A 21,340-nucleotide genomic window follows, 5' to 3' on the forward strand; every position below is an offset into this window, starting at 1 on the left:
AAAAATCTCACTGGGGGAATTTTTTTCTGAGTTGTAACTAGTTTGTGGTTATGATTTGACTTGAAATTTCTTTTTCTAAATCCAGAATAAAGTTTTCAAAAAATGCTTTTGCACTTGCTTATGTTCCCCTGAAAGGAAACCAGTTCATTTTTTGTGACATAGAATGGGCACGATATAGATTCTGGATTATGGAAAAGTTGTTCTCATTATCTGCTAATCATTTCAACATAAAAAAAATTATTTTATGCAACTTGATAAAGACCTTCAATGACCAACAGGAGGAACACAAGGTCATTTCAGGAGCTCCCCACAGAGTGCTGTGTGCTCAGCTCCCAGGGGGTCTTCTATTACCTGAGTTCGTCAACATTAGCCACACTCCTGGCAAGAATCCCCTTTTCCCAGCGAAGCTTCTTGATCTCAAGTTTGAGGATTCTCATGTCCTCCAACCTCTGGTTGTACTGGCTCTCGCCTTTATTCAGCACGGACTGCTGGATCTTGATCTTCTCGTAGAGCAAAGCCAACTCATCATTGCGACGGACTAGCTGTGACCCAAGGATATCTCTCTCGCTGATGACCTAGAAAGGTAGGGAAGGGCACGGCCACCAGGGGACAAAAAGTCCCACGTTTCATCATGGCAGCAGCATTCAGTCTGTCAATGAACACCCATCCAATGGCCACATGTGCTAGGCACCCAGTGGGTGAGGCCCTGGAAATAGTCTGCTAGACAACCAACACTGGACTCCTCCCATGACAGTTGGTAGCCTTGTTGGAAAGAGTACAACAAATCATCCATAATAATAATAATACAATAATCCTTGGCCCATGCCTGTTTGCTTGGTTGGTTTTCTCCAACACATTATAAGTGTTTAAATTTGAATGCCTTTAGGGTGAGCTAACTCTTGCCAAGTTCTACTATTCCTTACTGTCTTGCATTAGGCAATGTCTCTTTTTCTTAACCTGCCAGATCTCTGAAAGCATTTAAGTTTCTACCCTCCAAATTATGTAATTATTCATTGTAATTATACACGGGCAATTATATTATGCTGGAATGTAAGCTCCCTGAGGACAGGGACCTTATTTTCTTGTTGGTCAGTGCATTCCCCAGAGCCTAGAGGAGTGGCTGACACATAGTAAGTGCTCATAAATAGGAGCTGAATAAATGAATGAATATTTCATAATCCATCAACAGAAGGTGGGCCTCTGGGGCTGTTCTTCTGATAGACTGAAGGGAAGAGCTTAGAAAAGAATGAGGCTTTGTGAAGAGTTGCATCAAACAGTTGTGTCTGCTGATAAGGTCTGCAGGTCTGGTGAGATGTTCTTACCTGGTCTAACTCCTTCTTCTGTCTCAGCCTCTCCCCATCAGCCTCGGCAATGATTCGCAGGAGTTTTCTCTCTTCGGCTTCCTGCTTTTCAATGAAGTGTTTGGTCTCCAATGCTTGTTGTCTCAGCTTCTGCAGCTCAGCCTGACAAAGAGTGAAAGACCAATTTTGCTCTGTAACAGCACAAACCAGGACGGCAGGGCCCAGATTTAGATGGACAGTGTGCTTCTTATACTTCCCTGTGATGTTTCATTTAGCATGGTTTGATCATCCTCACAAGCAAAGCAAGCTTCATACACACACACACACACACACACACACAGCCTGTAAAGAAACAACAGTGCACATAAAGGTGATCATGTTTTATTCTATGAGTTGTGCCCTTGAGGGATTTCCATCATTTTTCTATATAAGTATAGCAGGGACCTCATTGGTATTCAGCAGCAGTTCTCTTACCAGCTAAACATGGGGAAAATTCACAAATAGTACAGAGAAGGATGTGGGGAGCAGCATGGTGGGGGGTTGGGTGAGGGCAGCTCTGTACGTACCAGCTCCTATAACAGTCCTAATACCACCAGCATATCAACTGCAGAGATAAAGCCTATTACAAGCAACACTTAAATTAATAAAGATAGCAACCAAGGGTCTATCATATAAAACATCTTGATGGAACAGAAGAGATGTTATAGTATAAAAAGATATATAGATCTTACTCTTAAGACGATTACAATCTAGATGAGAAGATAAGATATATAAGTATTATGCAAATATTAACAAGTCCAGGCAATAATGTTCCAGGATCTGTATTATCACACAGACAGTGAATTGATGCTACAGGAGATCAGAGGACTGCAGTTGTTAGCAAGGCTTCCTGGGAGAACTCAGATCTTGAGGCTCCTGAGGCTACATGGAAATCCTAAGAGTGATGGGGAAAGCATGCTATGAACTGGTCATTTTCAGAAGGAAAATTCCCCTCATCAAAGGACACATTTGCTTCAATTCCACAAGTATATTTGTGGCTTACAATATCCCTGGCATGATATTAGGTATTTTGCCTCAGTACTCTTATCCCCATCTCACAAATGCAATTACAGAGACAAAGAAAAACAAATCAACTTGACCAAGGTCACACAGCTAATAAGTAGCAGAGTTGAAATGCCATCCTAGATCTTTTGATTCCAAAGCTTTTGCCCCCTTTGCTATCACCACACAATAGTTCCAAGTCAAATACAGAAAATGAGTAAGACATGACGGATTCGCCACCCATCGAAGATGACAAATATAACCAACTACACTACGGTGTGGAAATGCTCTCTACTGTGTGAAGAAGGACATGAGAGAACAGGAAAGAGTTCATATTTCTTCCTGGGGTTTAGAGGGAAAAATCAGTCAGGGTTTTCGCAGTTGACAGTTATTTCTAAAATGGAGAGGTATGTGCTGGGGAGAGAGCAGTCAATGGTCAGGCTTGTGTGAACAAAGGCATGTAAACTATAAAGTACCTGGTGTGTTGACCAGACAGCAGAGCATCCAATGTGGCTGAGTTAGAGTATTAGGTAGGGAATAGCAGGAGGTAAGGCTGGTAAAACAGCTGAGCCAACCTGAGAAGGGCCCTGTATGCCATGTGCTGTGGACAGTATGCAACGGGGAGCCACAAAGTTAATCATAGTAAAGGAAAGAAGAATAAGTCTTCGAGAGCCTCCAAGCCCATACAGGAAGGACAGGTGGTATCACAACCAGGTCAACACAAGAAGGAAAAATGCAGGAAGAATTCTGCTTTCACCCATGCCTGAAATCACAAGGGAGATGACAAGACAATATTAAGGCTCCAACTTTTTGGACTTCCCTGGTGGTCCAGTGGCTAAGACTCCACGCTCCCAATGCAAGGGATCTGGGTTCAATCCCTGGTCTAGGAACTAGATCCCACATGCCGCAACTAAGAGTTTTCATGCTGCAACTAAAGATCTCACATGCCATAACTAAAAGATCCCATGTGCCGCAACTAAGACCTGGCACAGCCAGATAAATAAATATTATTTTTAAAAAAAAAAGGCTCCAACTTTTCAATGGCCTGCAGGTCAACAAGTGAAAATGAAAAAGCAATAATTTTCTCCTTCAAGAATGTATTGGGTCCCCCACCTCCATCCACCCAGAAATGTCATTGGGATGACAGAACACCGAATATTTGCCCAGTGAGTGCCTGCGAACCAACCCAACTCTAGTTGCAGCCTGCCTCTAATCCATGAAGACCAAGAGTCATTCACTGAATAGCTCAGACGTATCCAAACAGTACAAGATACTATGCACCTAGCAAAACACCTGTAATGTCACAAACTAAATGCAGCTAGCTACTATAAAACCCAGAGTTTCCTTTAGGATGTTTTGTTTGTTCATTCATGAAATATATTTTGGTCCAGGGATAAGCAAAAGGAAATACTTAGTGAGAAAAGATCTGGTCTAGTGTTTACCACTTTGGGGGATTGCCTGTTAGGAAAGAGAGTGAAGAACCAGCCTTTCTACTTCTATAATCATTTAAGGTGACAGCAAAGACAGCAATAAAATACCCGTTGGGCTCATGCTTTCTTTAATAAAACTTTTATTTTCCCAGATGTGTGACATTCACTTCCCTGTTCCTAAGTGCCGAGAGCTGATCAGAATCCATCAGCAGAACAAAATGAAATGGCTGTTATATTAAAATGCAATCAATGGTGTGTAAAAGTATCTGTCTGAAATGTAAAACCATTCATGTGTTTGGCATTGCTGGGTGTTTTTTTTCATAATATATCAAAATTCTGAGTGGTCTCCTTATGTCATAAATTTATGGGCTGTAAACAAGATGCGCCATTAGACGTTGGCAGCAAATGTTAACATCAACAAAATACCTTAGGTCTAATGCATTTAGCAGCTGTAACTCTGAGCTGTCTCATCCAGGAAAGATGGTAACAACTACTGTGCACACAAAAGCTCATCAAGTAATGTTCTAGGTGGGACCCAAGGTATGAAGTTGTAACACAATGTCAGGACACACTCTTTAGTCACTGCCTCTACAATTTTACAGTTTTGTGACAGGTGTTTACAGAATATATATCATCCAATCTTGCTGCAGGCATAAGTCATATCTCAAGAATCATACTTGAGGGAGTTTCACCCATTCATACAGGATCCCAACATTCACTGGGTTTCACAGAAACCATCTGTTTATTTCTAGCAGAACAAATAGGACCACCTAAAGTCTTCTGGCCATGAGAATAATTAGGCTTTCTCTCTGTCTCCCCCACTCCCCTCCGACAGTTCCCATCCGTGTCACTCTAGAGAGTCGACTAAGTACAAGGATATGGTGCCCTGAAGCCAGTTGCTAATGTGATGCTGAGCTCTGGACATAGAGAATTTGCTGCTGAATTATTCACCAAGAGTCAAAGTGCTGTCAGATTGACGTGGGATGATTGGGAGGTGACAAACAGAATCGAGAGCTTGTTAGGACTGGAAGGCAGACACTCCACATGAGACGGCCCCTTTAGTGCTGATGAAACAAGACGGGGACACAATGGGCAGATGAACACAGATGCAGCAACATCTACAAAGATCTACTGACATTCTGTCATAACCATCACGTGCTGACAATGTCTAGAATCCTGAGGAGTCAGGAGAGCCTGGTAGCAACTGAAAAGGAAAAAGAAACATGGAAGAAGCAAGACTTTTCTTTTGAGGGAGATGAATGAGGATGGGGATGACCTATTACGGACGATTGTCTGTCGAGTTGGAGAAGCAGTAAATTGGGTTGTCCTGTCAAAAGGCATCTCATGGTCTACCAAACAGGCTAGGGCTTGCCCTTCCGGGAGGGATTATGTAGCCACATAGCTTTGTAGAACTCATAATAATAAACTACATGTCTCTCATGGAGCAAAGTTACTAGAAAATCTGCCCTCCCCTCCAGGGTTTTGGTTCGTGAACCTCAGATGCTTGAAATCCAGAGACCTCTGTAAACGTGATTCATCTTTGAGGCTAAAAAAGTCAAGAGGCTAAATGAAACTCAACGTTCAAGCTGTCACATTTTTCTAAAGAATGTCAAATGGGCTTAATGATAGGCCAAAATTATCCAGTCAAAGCACCACTGCAAGTTCCCCTTGGATAACCTCAAATAATAAATCAAGGAGGCAGCCTTTTTCTGTTCCTAATTCTTGCCTTAATGGGAAAACCTGAGGAAAAGGCATCCTAGTTTCACAGCAAGTCCAAAGCAACCATCTTCCTATAATCGATGACCCAAAGCTATCCAGACCTAGGATTCCTCATTTAGAGCAGACTCTCTAGAGCAGAAGCCCTTTAATCATCTCTCTTATTCACAAGCTGCCAACTCTGCTGGCCCAGGACCAAAAAACAGGACCTTATTTTCCTTTATTTTATTATGATGCTTCTTTGGAGCTATGTGTGTAGATGTCTAATGATGGAGAGTGTAATTGAAACCAATATTAACCAAAGTCAAACTAAGGAATCAGGAGTAATTGCTTTTTTGCATAGGACATTACTTATTCTAAAGCAGGATTTTGTCTACCTTGGACCCCATTATGCAGCAATAGTTAATCTTTTGAGAAGAGCATTACTTGGGAAAGTAAGAGATGAGGATCAATATCATCCTCTGAAACGAAGAGATGATGTACCAAGTCAAGTTACACTGAAGCCTTGCTAACGTGGGTCCATGAAGCCCGTGGGTGAAGCAACGTTTACAATAAGATTCTTCCGATTCAGCCCATAATAAATAAACCCCATCCCACTATAGACTCCAGGGTGGTATAGAAACATACTGCCTTCTATAAAACTGTTTTCAAACAAGGAAAATAAGGACAAAGACACAGGATATTTTCAAATTTTAGAAAATATATTTATGTTTCTTTATATGTAAATAAACTTTAGTACAGAATTTTCTGTTTTTTTCTGTCATGAACTAGAGTGGGGAGATGATAGTTTTAGGTAAATAAATCAATTAACATATCTCTATTGTAAAGGCACTTTTGTTACATTTTAATCTTTCTCAAACCTCACGTATCTTAATTTAATGTAGTAGTTCTGCTTCCATGAAGACCTATCATTAAGTTGACAAAACCTATTATTAAACTGAGAGTGCATAGGTCAATCTATGGCATCATGGAATCAAGGAAATTTGGCATTAAACCTGTCCAACACGAGATACACGTTTTCAAGATAGGAACTATCTCTGAAGTTAATTATATGCAGAAACTGAGGTAACCAGTCTCATTGTTTGTAGAAAGTTCCTGCAAGTGGCTCATAAACATATGCAAAAAATAAAAGTGGCATTATTCTCTTAGAAGTTCCTTTTTTAATTCTTTGGTCAAATGGATTAGAAGGGAAATCTACTGGATTTGATAGGAAAAGGAAAATACATTAGGTTTAGTGAATGTGTACAGTAAAACATTTAGTTCAAGGATTTGATATGGCATAATTATTTGGCATGTATTTTGGGGAAGAGTCTTTATATTATATTAGTAGACATAGAATGTTCTAAATTAGTAGATTTAAAAGTATATATCTTAGTAATACGTGTGAAGACAAAGGTGATTCCCTAGAGGAGTGGCTGCAAAGTTCTTAGATTCACAGAAGTAAGGTGAACAATGAACCTAGTTGAGGGCAAATCAAGTGAGGACAAAGCTTGACACCTGGTAGTTAATGATGCTGAGGGCAGCAAAGGCACATGCACATGAAGTAAACAAGGATTAGGACAGAGGGACAAAGGGTCCTGCCAGCATTGCCTTATAGAAGCCCCAGGGAGGAGTTTGGGAGGGTTGAGTACAGGCAAAGTGCTGGACTTGGGCTGTAAATGCAAAGAGATTGTGGTCAGCCTGAAAGTTCCAGGACTTCCTGGGACCTGCTAAGTTCTCTTGCACTGATGCCATGATAGCCATCACAGGTAAACTAGGTGCTCTGCATCTGCACCGGCCCCTCCCCATTCTACCTGAGAGCACTCCTCTAGGGAAGACTGACCTGGAGGTGGTGGAGGTCATCCTCCAGGTGCTTTGGTTGTTTTTCCTGCCCCCTTACTCCCCTCCATGAGCATGGAGCCTGGCCCCAATAGGTCCAATCGATTGACTATTGGTTCATTGCTTTTATTATAAGGTGTGTACCTTCAACGTTTCCTTCTCCTTTTCTATGTGCTGTTGTTCCAGATGTAGCTTCGCAAGTGCTGACTCCTTGGCTGAGATTTCTTCTTTCAATTGATCTACGTGATGAGTCATAATCTTTAATTTTCTATTCATTTCCATTATTTCATCCTAACAGAATAAAAGGAGAAATGTTTGAAAGTGAATTAAATAGACATCACCATGCCTATGGAAGTTCAAAACACATTCAAGAGCTTTTAAGGGAGACTCACTCAAAACAATGGTCTCAACTGGGCTATTCCTTTGTATCTTGTGCCCATCAACCTCAAAGTACTTTATAGCATTAACTCTGCAAATATTCTCATGAGATAAAGTATACATAATGAATATGTCATACACACACACACACACACACACACACACACACTTTATTCTTCACTGTACAAGAGAGGAATTGGAATCACAACAAGCATTTTTAACTAAAAGATTACAAAGCAAAGCTCTGCAATTAAATGACAAGTGTATACTGCTCCCCTCTGAGTCACGGTAGCTATTAGCAGTTTTAAAAATTAGAAAGAGGAGAATGGCAATTCTACATAATAATTAAAACCAGCACCATGATCTTCACATCCAATCAAGTTTCGTTATTTCCATTTCAAACAATCTGACAGTTCTGCATAAACTGATCTTCTCTTTCAGGTGAATTCCACGATATTTCTTTCTGCATCTATTTTAAATCCTGCCATTAGGATAACAGAAACTGCTTTAAACCCAGGATGGGGAAGAATCAAAATGTAAAGACATAAATATATTCTTTACCTGAGCTTCAACCAGATTTTTGCTATACAGATTCCTGTCTGACCGCACAACTTCATACAGGTTCTGTTGCTGTTTTAATTTAGTCTCTGATTCAGCGATTTTTTTCCTGTAGTCAAAAATCTGCATTTCACGGACTTTTATGCCTTCCATGTTCATGAGGACCTGGAGGAGAAAGAAGTAATAAAGATGGTTGAATAGCCCATCTGTGGTTATCGGTTCAGGACAAACAGAGATTTTTTTATCGAAGGGTAGCTCGTAGAAATGCCAGCAATCAGAAAATGTGACTGTGGCTATAATCACTGCAGTACAACACAGACATTCAGCCCAGCTGATGAGGGGCAAACATATACTTTATCTATGCCGGAGTTCTGCTCAAGCATGAAGGCTTAGCGCAGCTATTCTGTGATCACAAGAGGGAAAAGAAAGTAAAGAAATTCCTTCAATTCTGAAAACCTCTCTTGACCACCCCACCCACCAAAAAAGGAAAGAAAAAAAAAGAAGCACAGGCTTAAACAGATCTTAACACAAAGCACTAGGAAGGATAAGAGATAACTTAGCTGTTTGGCCATACTCATGGCTTTATAAGGTTGACCACGAGAAAGAAAAGTGGCCTTTGAACACTGATAGCGGTCATAACACTGTCTTGCCAATGTCAAACTCACTCCATCAGGGAAACCCAAAGGACTTCATAAAAATATGTGTTCTATTGTGCATGAAACACTTCTAGGCAAGATGAGATGCAAGAATTACTGCCTCGGGACTTCCCTGGTGGCGCAGTGGTTAAGAATCCGCCTGGCAATGCAGGGGACACGGGTTCAATCCCTGGTCCAGGAAGATCCCACATTCCGCGGAGCAATTAAGCCCGTGCGCCACGACTACTGAGCACGTGTGCCACAATTACTGAAGCCCACGTGCTTAGAGCCTGTGCTCTGCAACAAGAGAAGCCACCGCAATAGGAAGCCCGTGCACCGCAACGAAGAGTAGCCCCTGCCCATTGCAACTAGAGAAAGCCCACGTGCAGCAATGAAGACCCAACACAGCCAAAAATTAAAAAAAAAAAAAGAATAACTGCCTCCTTTTTGCAAGTATGAAGAACTGAGGCCTGAAATTCTACCATGAGCCTATACCTCTCAACAAGCAATCCATACAGTAGAAATAAGGTAATCATGACTCTCAGCTGCAATGGCCACAGAAATTGATTTTCTAAGGACAAACTTCTTCAAAAATTCCTTAAGAAAAAAAAAATTTAGCAGGAAGACTGATTAAATCAATGGAGCTTATGATCTAACAACAGTTAGAACACACAGGAGAAAATTCTTAAGAATATTTCACTGCATTTCAGTGGAGTTCTCTTAATTAATGATTACAGTTGAAAGAAATAAGCAGAGCAATATGACAGAGAAGGAAAGAAGGGTTTCCTCTAAAGAAGAGGCACTTTACCTAGAACCTAAAGGTCAAAAAGGACTTAGGCCTTTTGCCATGCCGATACTGTGAATCAGGTGTGGACTATCTGTGAGCGTCATGTTCCCAAACCACTGCACGAGGGAATTCTTTTACTCCACTTGTGGAGTTAGTATTCCAGAAAATATACTTCAAGAAACCCTCTTCTAATGTTTTCCCATCAGAGTTAATGATGGCTGGTGTTTAATATATTTTCCTTTATATCTTTAAATAAACACCTTTCAAAGTTTTCTTAGGCTTATATTTAAGGAGGGATGGGATTAAATTTTAGTAAATGTCTTTTTAGCATATATTATTTTGCACTGCATTATTGGGTCTACTGATTTGATATACTTAGTAATAAATATTTCCTTTTACAAGTATTTTATTTCTTTATACATAGTCCCATGTGCCACAGTTCTAAATAAATGCATAAATGGAAAATATACCTTTATTTCCTTTTCCTTATTTACTTGGACCTTCCTTCTTCCTTCAACCCACATCAATCCCTCATTGATACATAAAGTAACCAGGTTAATAATCTACTATGTGTTCTTCCAAATTTTCTTTGAATTCTGCATATTCTATTTAGGTCTACTAAAGTCATCATTATAACATCATCATAACAATAGCTAATATTTCTCAGGTACTTTCTATATACCGAGAATTTTACATGTATTAACTCATTTAATCTTCACAAAAATCCTATGAGATGTGCATTATCATCACCCCACTTTCACAAACAAGGAAACTGAACTCAAAAGAAGTAATATAGTTCACAGCTGTTCAACTAGTGAATATACAGATACAGGGATTTGTTTGTTTTCCTTTTGCTTTTTGAGTTTGGTCTTTATTTTTTAGCAAAATGGGATCCTCTTATATACCTTTATGCACCTTGATTTTTATCACTTAGTAATACTTCGTGGAAATCAGGTGGATTAGCTCTAATTCATTCTCTTTGAAGGGGACATAATGCCCTACAATGTGGATGAACCATCATATACTCAGCTCCTCCCCTCTGATGGGCATTCACTTGGTTTCCACTTTTTTGCCACTCTGAGCCATGCTGCAATAAACATTTTATACATGTGTCCCTATGCACTTGTCTTTTTACTTCTATTGAGATGGATTCCCAGGAGTGGACTATCTGGCTCAAAAGACATATATATTTTTAACTTTAATAGATATTGCTAGATTGCTTTCCAAAATGGCTGTAACACTTTACATTTCCATACCGTCAGCAATAGTTTTCTTAGTAGAAAACTATCCTTGCAGTTGCAGGATAAACCCTCTTTGGTCATACTGGATGATTCTTTTCATGTACCGTTGAATTTGGTTTGCTAGAATTTAGGATGCTGCATACCTATTCATAAGTGACCTAAGTCTATAGCTTTCTTTTTGTTTCTATTTCAATATCAAGATTTCTGCTAGTTTCATAAAGTGAGCAGAGTACCCTTCTGTTCACTCATTCATCCACTCACCTACTTATTCATTCACTCACTGAACATGCATTGAGGACCCATCTATGACAGGCACTGTAAAAGCACTAGTGATGTAAAGAAGAATAAGATGCATTCCCTACCCTCAAGTTCACCTCTAGTGAGTGACTCCACCATAAAATGGATAATCAAGGAACGGATACAACCAATAATCTGAGATACGCATAGGGTGTTATGACAGAATTAAACACTGGGAGGTTAATAGGATGGTCATTCACATCTTATCTAAGAAGTTAATATTTGGTATTTACATAATTTGTGAGAACCACCTCTTCCTTCTTGTTCCTCAATCACCCCAGCCAAGGACTCACCCCAAGCTCTCTCCTCGGCCTGGAGTCTTTGTTCATTATCACAGCAGAAGGCAGGAGTTACATCAGTATAGTAATGCCAATCAATATTACCCCAAAGAATATACAGTACATTTTTCTAAATTCACACACACACAAAAATTTATATAGCCTGAGAATTATCTGATTCTTAAAAGTGTGAAGGAACTCAATTCTAAAATAATTAGGTCCCCAGTGACAATGCTGCAGCTAATTCTCTCTCAGCCTTTTTGGTGGCTTCCATGGTTATTAATCTTTCTATGGTTTCTACTTCTCCTTGAGTCAAGCCTCGATGTGTGCACATATTTTCAAGAAAATTATCTATTTCAACCAATCTTTTAAATTTATGCAACCAGAGTTGTACAAAGTATTTTTATATGATTTTGCTGTTTTACTATTATTAATTGCTATCACTCACTTTGTGTGGAAAGAAAATGGCCCAAGGTAAGAATGTATACAGACTCCGTGATGAATGGCTTGCATCATTGGTTGGGGGGCTGGAAGGAACAAAATTAGAAAATCTGAGAAGAGGAGGTCTGGAGAAGAGGCACATGGACAGATCTGAAATGAAAAGAAATCCCACTCCTTCCTCCATCATTTTTTTTGATCTGTACCTTTAGAATCCTTAAAAATGAGTAGCAGGTGGCCTTTTAATGTACTACCACTAGGAACTAAAATGTATAAGTTAAGAACAAATGTGAAACCTAAATAAGGTATCCATTCCTGGATCTGTTACTTGTTTGATTTTTTAAAAGAAAGGGACTATCTCAGCCCAAAATTTAGCCTTTCTGTGGACATGACCACCCTCGTTGGGGTCGGTGAAATGAATAGATTGAAAATACTTTGAAGAGCATCATCAGCATTCAGAATATCAAGCAGCACATCAGAGAAAAGAAAAAAAATTACTTGTTCAATCACTTTGGGAGATATTACAGCAAGAATAATCCTTCGCACAGACAGAATCACGCTCCAGAGAAAGGATGCAGACAAGGACATTTCTTTTTTGGGCACCCAGCTAGCAGGGTCCATCTTTCTGCAGACAACAATGCACAAAATCAAACTTGCTTCCGGATTCTTAAAGCTGGGAGTAATAGGAACCCATCATGATACCAAGAAGATCAAGGGTATTTCATTTAAATGACAACGAAAATTGTAGAAGTACTGAAACAAAGGGAAAAGACAATTCACAAAGCAATTCAGTTCTAAGTGTTGGGGCTCAATTTGTTTTGATGGAAATCATTCAAAGCAATGTCACATAGAGGTTCAAATCCTGAAAATTCATAAAATATGTGGAGTGTTAAATAGAGGCAAAACCCTTAATCAGCATAATGTCCCCAGTTTAAAAGGATATATCAGAGAATGTAGAATGCCAGCTATGGGGCTGGAGCTTAATTAATTGATTACACTTTAGATACCTCAAACCAACTCATGAGCTAAATCACAACCAAATATAGAAAGTTTTATTATAGCCAGAGGGTTGGAGATCCTAGCACGTGGAGGCCTGCTTCAGAGGAGCCCCGAAAGTGCTTATGGTGCACTACCAGGGTACAATCTCAGTTTATAACCTACTACCTTTTCTTTTTCTGTTAAAACAAGCTGCCAATAGAAACGAGCGAGATAAAAATCAATAACGCGTGCTGGAAATCTGCAGCCATACTCATATGGACTTAGGCAGGATGAGAAAGTGGGCCATTGAATTCGGAATCCTCTAGCTTGCATTTGATGAAATATCAGTACAATAAACTCAAATAAGTTTTTCTGACTTGATATCAATGGTTTCAATGCTGACAACGCCTTTACCTCCATAATGAAACTGGAAAACTCACTCTCAAAAAAAAACAAAGAAATAAAACTATATGCCCAGGCATGTGAAATTTTAAGTCTTCTCTGTTTTTCTTGCTTTCTTATTTTATCCTCTATCTCAAATTTAGAGAGGCATATCTATTTTTCTATCTGCTTCTAATAACATGTTATGGTACAAAATGAGGGATATAATATCTGCCTCGGAGGGCTATTATGAGGATATAAGTGAGAAAAAATATATTTATGCCATCATAGAAGTACCAGGCATATCATAGTTTAATCATTTAATAAATGTTAATAGATTATCATGATAGGTTAACATTACGTGATATTATATAACATGAGCACTTAACAAATCAATTTGATATTTTCTATGGATCAAATCCTGTTCTCCTGCAGGGAAATAGTGATCCACAGTATACTTCTTTTATTATAACACAAAAAGGTTAAAATTTGTGTATGTCCCCTTGAAGGCTCTCTCCAGGGTTCTACCCTATTAAAGATGCTCTGTATAAAAAACTTCAAATTAATATTGAAGAAACAGAAGTTTCATTTTATGATGAAGTACGTATTCAGTGAACAATATCTCTTTGATCAACTTTTGCTATCCTCACTTACTTCCAAGTCCTTGCAAGCACATTATTATTCATTTCTTGGAACCTCTGTCTAGAAGAGCTTTGCCTGACACTGTTATAGGCAAATAAACAGACAGCTAAGAAACTTGTAGTTAGGGATTCATTGTGAAAAACGCTTTTTGGCATATAAGCTGTCTGTTATATAAGCTGTTATATTTTGGCATATAACCAAAAATAAATTAATTAAAAAAAAACTAAAGACGTCTTTCCTTGGCTTACAGATAATTAAAGGCAAGCAAGTAACAAATGCTGGTCTTTTCCTGTGGTAACCATGTCACAAGTAGTTACATACGGCATCAAGTACCTCCCCCTGCATCGCACGCGTCTGCTTTGAGAACTGACTTGGTGCTGCTGGTGTGTGGGTTCTGCACAGGCCTCCCTGGTGGCCCGGCCTCCCTTCGTTAGCTCCGGGGCACTGAAACTACGGGAAAACAGGAGCAGGTGGTCCAGAGTGGGCAGTGACCTAGGAGAGGGCTGACAGTTTTTACTTTTAGACAAGTAAGCAATGAAAAAGTGTTCATGACTGTTCCCCTTGCAGAACTCTCCCTTCAGGTTCGAACTTGGAACTTGCCAGCTTTGGTCATGTATTTTATGCCCTTAAAGGGTTTGTACTTCTCTCCATACATATCCAGACGATTCACTTTGAGTCCAGAAATGGCCAGCTGCGGGATCTTAAACTGCAGGTTAATCGTGGGGTTCTCATCGGGTTTGGAAGCTCCAGCATGGAGGTGATAGCCAGAAGAAAAAGGAGGGGTACTAAAATGAGCCAAATGCATAATGTGCAAAATGTTCCCCGGATTTAATAATTAACTGGAAATGATTTTACCTAGAATTTATAAAAGTCTACAAAAGAAGTAAATATGGTGGACCACAACTTCTGATGCCGTTCCTGGTGCCTCTCAATTTACCTGAATAATAAAATTTACAGTGCAGCAGAGGAAAAACCATGAAGATAAGACAGGAATAAAGACACAGACCTACTAGAGAATGGACTTGAAGATATGGGGAGGGGGAAGGGTAAGCTGTGACAGAGCGCGAGAGTGGCATGGACATATATACACTACCAAAATAGAGAGCTAGTGGGAAGCAGCCGCATAGCACAGGGAGATCAGCTCGGTGCTTTGTGACCACCTAGAGGGGTGGGATAGACAGGGTGGGAGGCAGACGCAAGAGGGAAGAGATATGGGAACATATGTATATGTATAACTTATTCACTTTGTTATAAAGCAGAAAGTAACACACCGTTGTAAAGCAATTATACTCCAATAAAGAGGTAAAAAAAAAAAAAAGCGCTGCAACATTGTAGTAGATTGTTTTACGGTTCCGTGAATATTCGCTCCCAGCACCTCTTGCCCTTGCTGTTGAGGGTGGGCCTGGACATGTAACTTGCCATAGCCAATGGGGTGTCAGAGGACATTTGGCTAGTAGAGAATCGTGAAATGTGCTTGCATGGTTGGGTCTGTCCTTGGCGTTCCTTTCTTTCTCCATGAGAATACCATGTATCCTGGAGGATGAGAAACATGTAGAGCAAATCTGGACCCAACCCACAGCCCAGGCCAAGCCCAGGCAAGCTCAGCCTACAACAGCTGACGCTAGTCAACTGCAGGTGTGTAAGCGAGAAATAAGTGCTTGTTTTTGCATGCCAGTGAGATTTGCTGTTTATTTATTATGCAACGATCTTGTGGCACATGTTGACTGAGACAAACACATAAAGAAAGGGTTTGGGATTCTGAGCCATCCAATTCTGGCACAAAAACAGGATCTTCTTTCTCATTTGCAAATGCCAAGTTAAATTAATAAAATGTAATGTAGGGCTTTCAGCATCTTAGATGTCACTTTTTTTTCTCTAAATGAAAAGAGCTAGAAAGCGAATGTTGACACTGTTTTTGCAGCCCAGAAGGAAGAGGACATCAGGCCAGAAGTCACTCACAGCTAAAATTGCCAAAGATAATTTAGATAGCATTGTCCATTATGGCAACCTGTTTCAAATGAATTTAAAGGAAGGCAGACCCATAGTGATAAATAGATTACTGAAGAAGAATTTAATATAGATACCTAAAGTTAAATCTTTGACTAGTTGATTCAGATGTCTAATTATGCTTTCCATACACTCTTTCAAAATATATTTGAGTACCTATTTAGTGAATAAGTAACACGAAGAGCTCAAAATTGAAGGAGACTTGCCCTTAAGGAAACTTGTAAGTAGCATGAGGCAGACACAGAAATGCAAAGACGGTAATAACATCAGATTTCTTCAACTGCCAGAGAGGGGAGACAAGTACAGATGGGTTAGAAAACATTTTTAATAAAGCTCCTTGGGAAACGTAGGATTTTATTGGTCCCTGACTGAAAGGCAAAGTTTTTTTTAATATTTTTTCTTTCTTTTGGTCAAGATACTAAAGTAATGCATATTCACTTCAGAAAATTTGAAAAATACAAAAAGCACAAAAGAGGGAAATTAAAACAATCTGTATCCCTAGCACTCAGCGATAAGTAGTATTCACGTGGTGGTGTGTTACCTTCCACTCTTTTTCCTTTTTTTAAAAAAAAGGCAAGTAAGCTTCTGCTTTTTCTTTTTGCCTAATTCTCAGAGAGTACTTTTCTGCATCACTGTGTGTGAAACAATACACACACAACTTTCTCCCAGGGCAAGTCTCTGTAAGAGTCTCCTGTCACTGATTTTGCCTGACACATGCTCAATCCGCATGTACAGTTCTTTCTTCATTTCCAGAAAATATGTTCCGTGACATCTTTGACTTGGGGCTCAGTTCCTCCATCAGAGGCCAACAATCTGTAGATTGGTTTATATTCCCTGTCCTTCTTATCTCTTATCTTCTCTTCAATCATTTTTATCTTTTCTTTCCACCTGCATTCTAGGAGAACTACTCAAGTTTGCACTCCACTTCACTCACTATTTTCCACATCAATTCTGTTCTTTACTAACTTCAATGTGGATTTTAAATCTGCTATTGCTTGCTTTTGTTTGGTTTGGGGTTTGTGTGTATTTTAGTCTCTTTACAACTGTTCCTTATTTTATCCATCACTTCCTTTCTGTTTCATCTCTGCTTTATCATAGAGGTAATGTCATCTTGGACTTATAACCCAGATGATAGTCCTCTGTCCTGTCAGGGTCACTGTGTTCTTAACCACAACAGAACATCTAGAATCTTCATTCTGTGTGCTAGGAAGACCAACATCCCACCTAGTATCTCCAAAAATTCTTAGAGGAATTATATTTCTCCTATTCACTGTGGCTTTGATTTCCTGTTTCCATAGAATTCTGGATTCTCAATTGGCACTTTTCTCTGGCACATACTGTCCCTTTTCTGAGATGTGTTACCTCACATCCCTCACCACCCCATCCCTGACCCCACAAAGCACAGTCCAGCCACTGGGTTGATGCAGCAGACTGTCACCAAAGGTTTCAGGTACAGAGCACAGTAAAGAACTTAAAACCAACCTTCGGACATCCCATTCTTAGCAATTCCTTGGTCATTCCTGCTCTGAGAACTGGTCATCTCTTCCAGAAGAGCCCAGCCTACTGCCTCGCTGTTGGTGTTGTCTGCTCTCCTCTCTCATCCTCTCCTATCTCCCCCCATTTCCTGCTCACCACCACTCCTCCCCTTCCCAATTGCAAGCAAATTCAAGGGACTGTGAGTTGAGGTCCAGGTAGATTTTCCTCAATTCACCTCTATTGGCTTTAAAGTTCTCATCCAGTCTCTTTCTTCTATTTTAGCATCAGGCTTTATTTTGGCCTTAGTGTTTGAGACTGTTAAAACTTTTCATCTATGTCTGTACCTTATTGACATTTAACAAGAAGTTGAAAATAGCTACATTCAAATGCCACTTTGAACAAAAATTCTGGGCTGTTCATCAACAAATTTATTTATTTATTTACTTGCTTATTTATGAGATGTTTCATAGCATTTACTATCTGCCAGAGATCATTCTAAATGCTTTATAGATATTACCTCATTTAATCCTCACCACCACCCCATCTGCACACAGATGAAAGTTAGGTCAAACCATATTAATAACTTTTGTTATTTTGCATTTTGTTTTTATCAGATTCATACTGTGACCATGTTCCCCATTTAAAAAATATTTTTCAAAAACATGATTTTAATGTTACATAGCAAATTTGCACAATTTATTTTGAAGAATATTCTTTTATAAAAATCTTTGCATTATTGTTTTTTCATATATTCAGTTTTTACAAAAGAAATTGCTGGGTCAAAAGGATAAACTTGGAACAACTCACTTAAGAAGTAGATCAAAATATCAGTTTCATGACATCTTCCCCACCCCTGGTATTATTCCTCAACTCCCTATAAACAGAATGCACGAAAGGGAACTTTCTGTTTCTGGGAATGAGGGGGTGTGTGTGTGTGTGTGTGTGTGTGTGTGTGTGTGTGTGTGTGTGTCACAGTAAAGAAAGAAAGAAATATGGGAAGGTGTTAAAAAGACATATATGTTTCTAATAAGAAGTCCAGAGGTGATACAAGTTGCTGTAGCAACTGATATATGCTGTCAGGGGTTAAGTAAGAGAGAAAAATTATAGTCGATAAAGAACATTTTAAGAACTCGTGCTTAAATTGTTTAGGTAAGACATTATGTAACCTTGTGCAGTTAAACATCAGAAACTGTGAAAAACTGTTACCAGCAAAACTTGGTACCAGTATCTCTCCTTTACAATGAAACAGAGAGAAATATACAATCCTATGTTAAAATCAGTGGCAGTATTCTTTTTATCACTCATCATCATCTATTTGTTCAACAAACACTTTTTCAGCACCTACTATTTACCAGCATGCTGGAAATGAAAAAAAGAATGAGATAAAGTCCTTGCTCCCAAGAACTCACTATAAAGTAGGGAAGACAAAGGTACAAATAATTACACTAGAAGATGATAAGTACCATTCCAGAGACATCAACAAACCAATAAAGTAGGAAGTGACTAGTTCTGCCTAGGGAGTCAAAACAGGCTTGACCCCAGAAATGAGCATGTGAGCTGGGTATTGAATAAGAATTTTCTATGCAGAGAAGGGAAGAAAGGCCTTTCCAGGGAGAACGAAGAGCTTAGACTCTGTTGCATAAGTCAGAATATACCAATGGCTGTGTCTTGCATGGGTTACAGGTATGTACCAAAATACAGGTATGTACCACCCACAGGATGGCCAGGTGGGACCTGGGCAGCTAGCATCCCTGGGTAGCTAGCATCCCTGGGTTAGTCCCCTCCAGCCCTGCACATTCTCATCTCTCTCATTCCCACATACTGTAGATATAGAATTTTCTATGATACTGTGATGCAAAGAATGTTAGGAAGCACTGCCCCAGGTTGCTGAGAGATGAGAGAGGTTTGTAAGGCTGGGAGTAATAATAAGATCAGGTTGGAATTTTTAACAACTTGATGGCAGACAGGAGTGGAGAAAAACTGACTCTTGGGAAGGAGAAGTAGGAGGCTGCAACAGATTATATGTTCAGATATACCGGCTGTCTCACCAGGTAGGGTCCCTCCCTTAGTAGGATCACACTCCTGCTTGGGGATATCAGGCTTAATCATGTAACTTGCTTTGATCAATGAAATATGAGTGGACAGACCCTGTACCCTTCCCTTGCCAGCAGAAGTTCTGAGAGCATATCAAAGGTCCACTATTACACTGTTTTCCCTCTGTAAGAGGCCAGCACATCCCAACAGAGTCAGTCTGAAATAAACAGGACGTGAAGCAGGCCTACAGCTGACTCTCAAAGACCAATAATGTGAGTAAAACATAGATCTCTGTTGCTATAAACTACTGAGACTTGAGGATTATTTGTTACAACTTAATCTGACTGATACAGAGGCTAACAAGGCCAGCCAAGATAGAGAATATGAGTGCCTGAACTGACAGCTGGTCCCCTCAGAGTCAGTAAATCAATCAGTGGAGGTTCTTAAATGATAAAGTCGCAAGAGAAATATGCTGTTTTACAATGGCTCCCAATCAGGGGTACAAGGATCCCTGGGGGTCTTTTACAAGGAAGATATGTCCTGCCAGGGCTGGACTGACCATATGCATTTGTGCTCCTCCGAGCTTACATTCTGCAAATATCTGCTCAGCATTTATTTACTCTAAATGGGAAGTAGCTGATTTCCTAGCAAAGCTTATTTCCCACTATCTTAAATCTGCATGTGAACCACAAGCTGAAATCTGAATAATTCATCTTTGCAACAGTGTGTGGCAATCAGAAATGTGACAGTCAGAAAGAATGTGCCGGTGCTTGACCCACACCATGGAGGAGTGGCTTACCTTTTGGGTAAGGTCACTGGCTTCACTGATGTACCGATCTCGCTCCTTTTCCAGTTGAAAGATAATCTTTCTCTGCTTCTGAGCCTCTTCTTTATAGTTCTGGATTTCTTCCTCCAGGTTTCTCCTGGCTTGTTCGTGGAGCTTCACCAGGTCTATCTGTTTCTGGGTTGCACTGACGGCCTTAAGCATATTCTAAAAATAAGGACAACACACCAGCCCCATTACTCAAAATGTTGGGAGATTTTTGGTTAAATTTACTCCCTGTCTTAATCCTAAAATAATTAGATGCATTGTTTGGGAGATGAATAAAAATAATCATATTTTTTACAGCTTATTTAGAGCTTGTTATGTTAATTCTGCACAGAGCACTATAGACATACCTATAAATGCACTAAGAGACAACATCCTCAGGAAGTGGGCACTATATCGCTCGCATATTAGGGGTAGGAAACTGAGAATGAGAAGTTAAGCTACTTGCCTACAAGTTCATACAACAGTGGAGTTAGGATTTGAATCCAGAGCTAGCTGACCCCAAAGCCAACCTCTGTCCCAGCTCTTGTCTTTTTCTTGTGAAGTTAGAACAGCTGAATCTAATCATGTAACACAGGCTTTGACTACAAAATAAAATAAAACCAACTTATTAAAAATACAGATACCCAGAATTAACATACACTCCAACAATATCACTCAGAAGAATAGAAAACAGGTGTTCAAACAAAAACTTGTATGTGAATGTTCATAGTATCACTATTCACAAAAGCCAAAAGGGGAAAATAACCCAAATGTCCATCGACTGATGACTAAATAAACAACATGTGTTATATCCACACAGTGGAATATTATTCAACCATGAAAAGGAATGAAGGGCTTCCCTGATGGCACAGTGGTTAAGAATCCTCCTGCCAATGCAGGGGACACGGGTTCAAGCCCTGGTCCAGGAAGATCCCACATGCCGCGGAGGAACTAAGCCTGTGAGCCACAACTACTGAATCCCGCATGCTACGACTACTGAAGCCCGCGCGCCTAGAGCCCATGCTCTGCAACAAGAGAAGCCACCACGATGAGAAGCCCGTGCACTGCAAGAAGAGTAGCCCCTGCTCGCTGC

The 21,340-nt window shown here is 39.8% G+C and overlaps 1 protein-coding gene across 1 annotated transcript in view; it reads right to left on the bottom strand.

Annotated features, from left to right (window-relative positions):
* Window positions 1–21,340, bottom strand: part of CFAP58 (cilia and flagella associated protein 58) — a 107,533-nt gene that overhangs the window by 68,912 nt on the left and 17,281 nt on the right. The window contains exons 9-13 of the mRNA XM_060034441.1: window positions 20,236–20,427; window positions 8,246–8,407; window positions 7,451–7,597; window positions 1,323–1,463; window positions 352–575 (exon numbers count right to left, since the gene is read on the bottom strand). Of these exons, the coding sequence (XP_059890424.1) occupies window positions 352–575; window positions 1,323–1,463; window positions 7,451–7,597; window positions 8,246–8,407; window positions 20,236–20,427 (866 nt within the window). The remainder of the gene's footprint in view (window positions 1–351; window positions 576–1,322; window positions 1,464–7,450; window positions 7,598–8,245; window positions 8,408–20,235; window positions 20,428–21,340) is intronic.

The sequence above is a fragment of the Delphinus delphis genome, chromosome 16 (genome assembly GCF_949987515.2).
Source record: "Delphinus delphis chromosome 16, mDelDel1.2, whole genome shotgun sequence".
Lineage (NCBI taxonomy): Eukaryota > Metazoa > Chordata > Mammalia > Artiodactyla > Delphinidae > Delphinus > Delphinus delphis.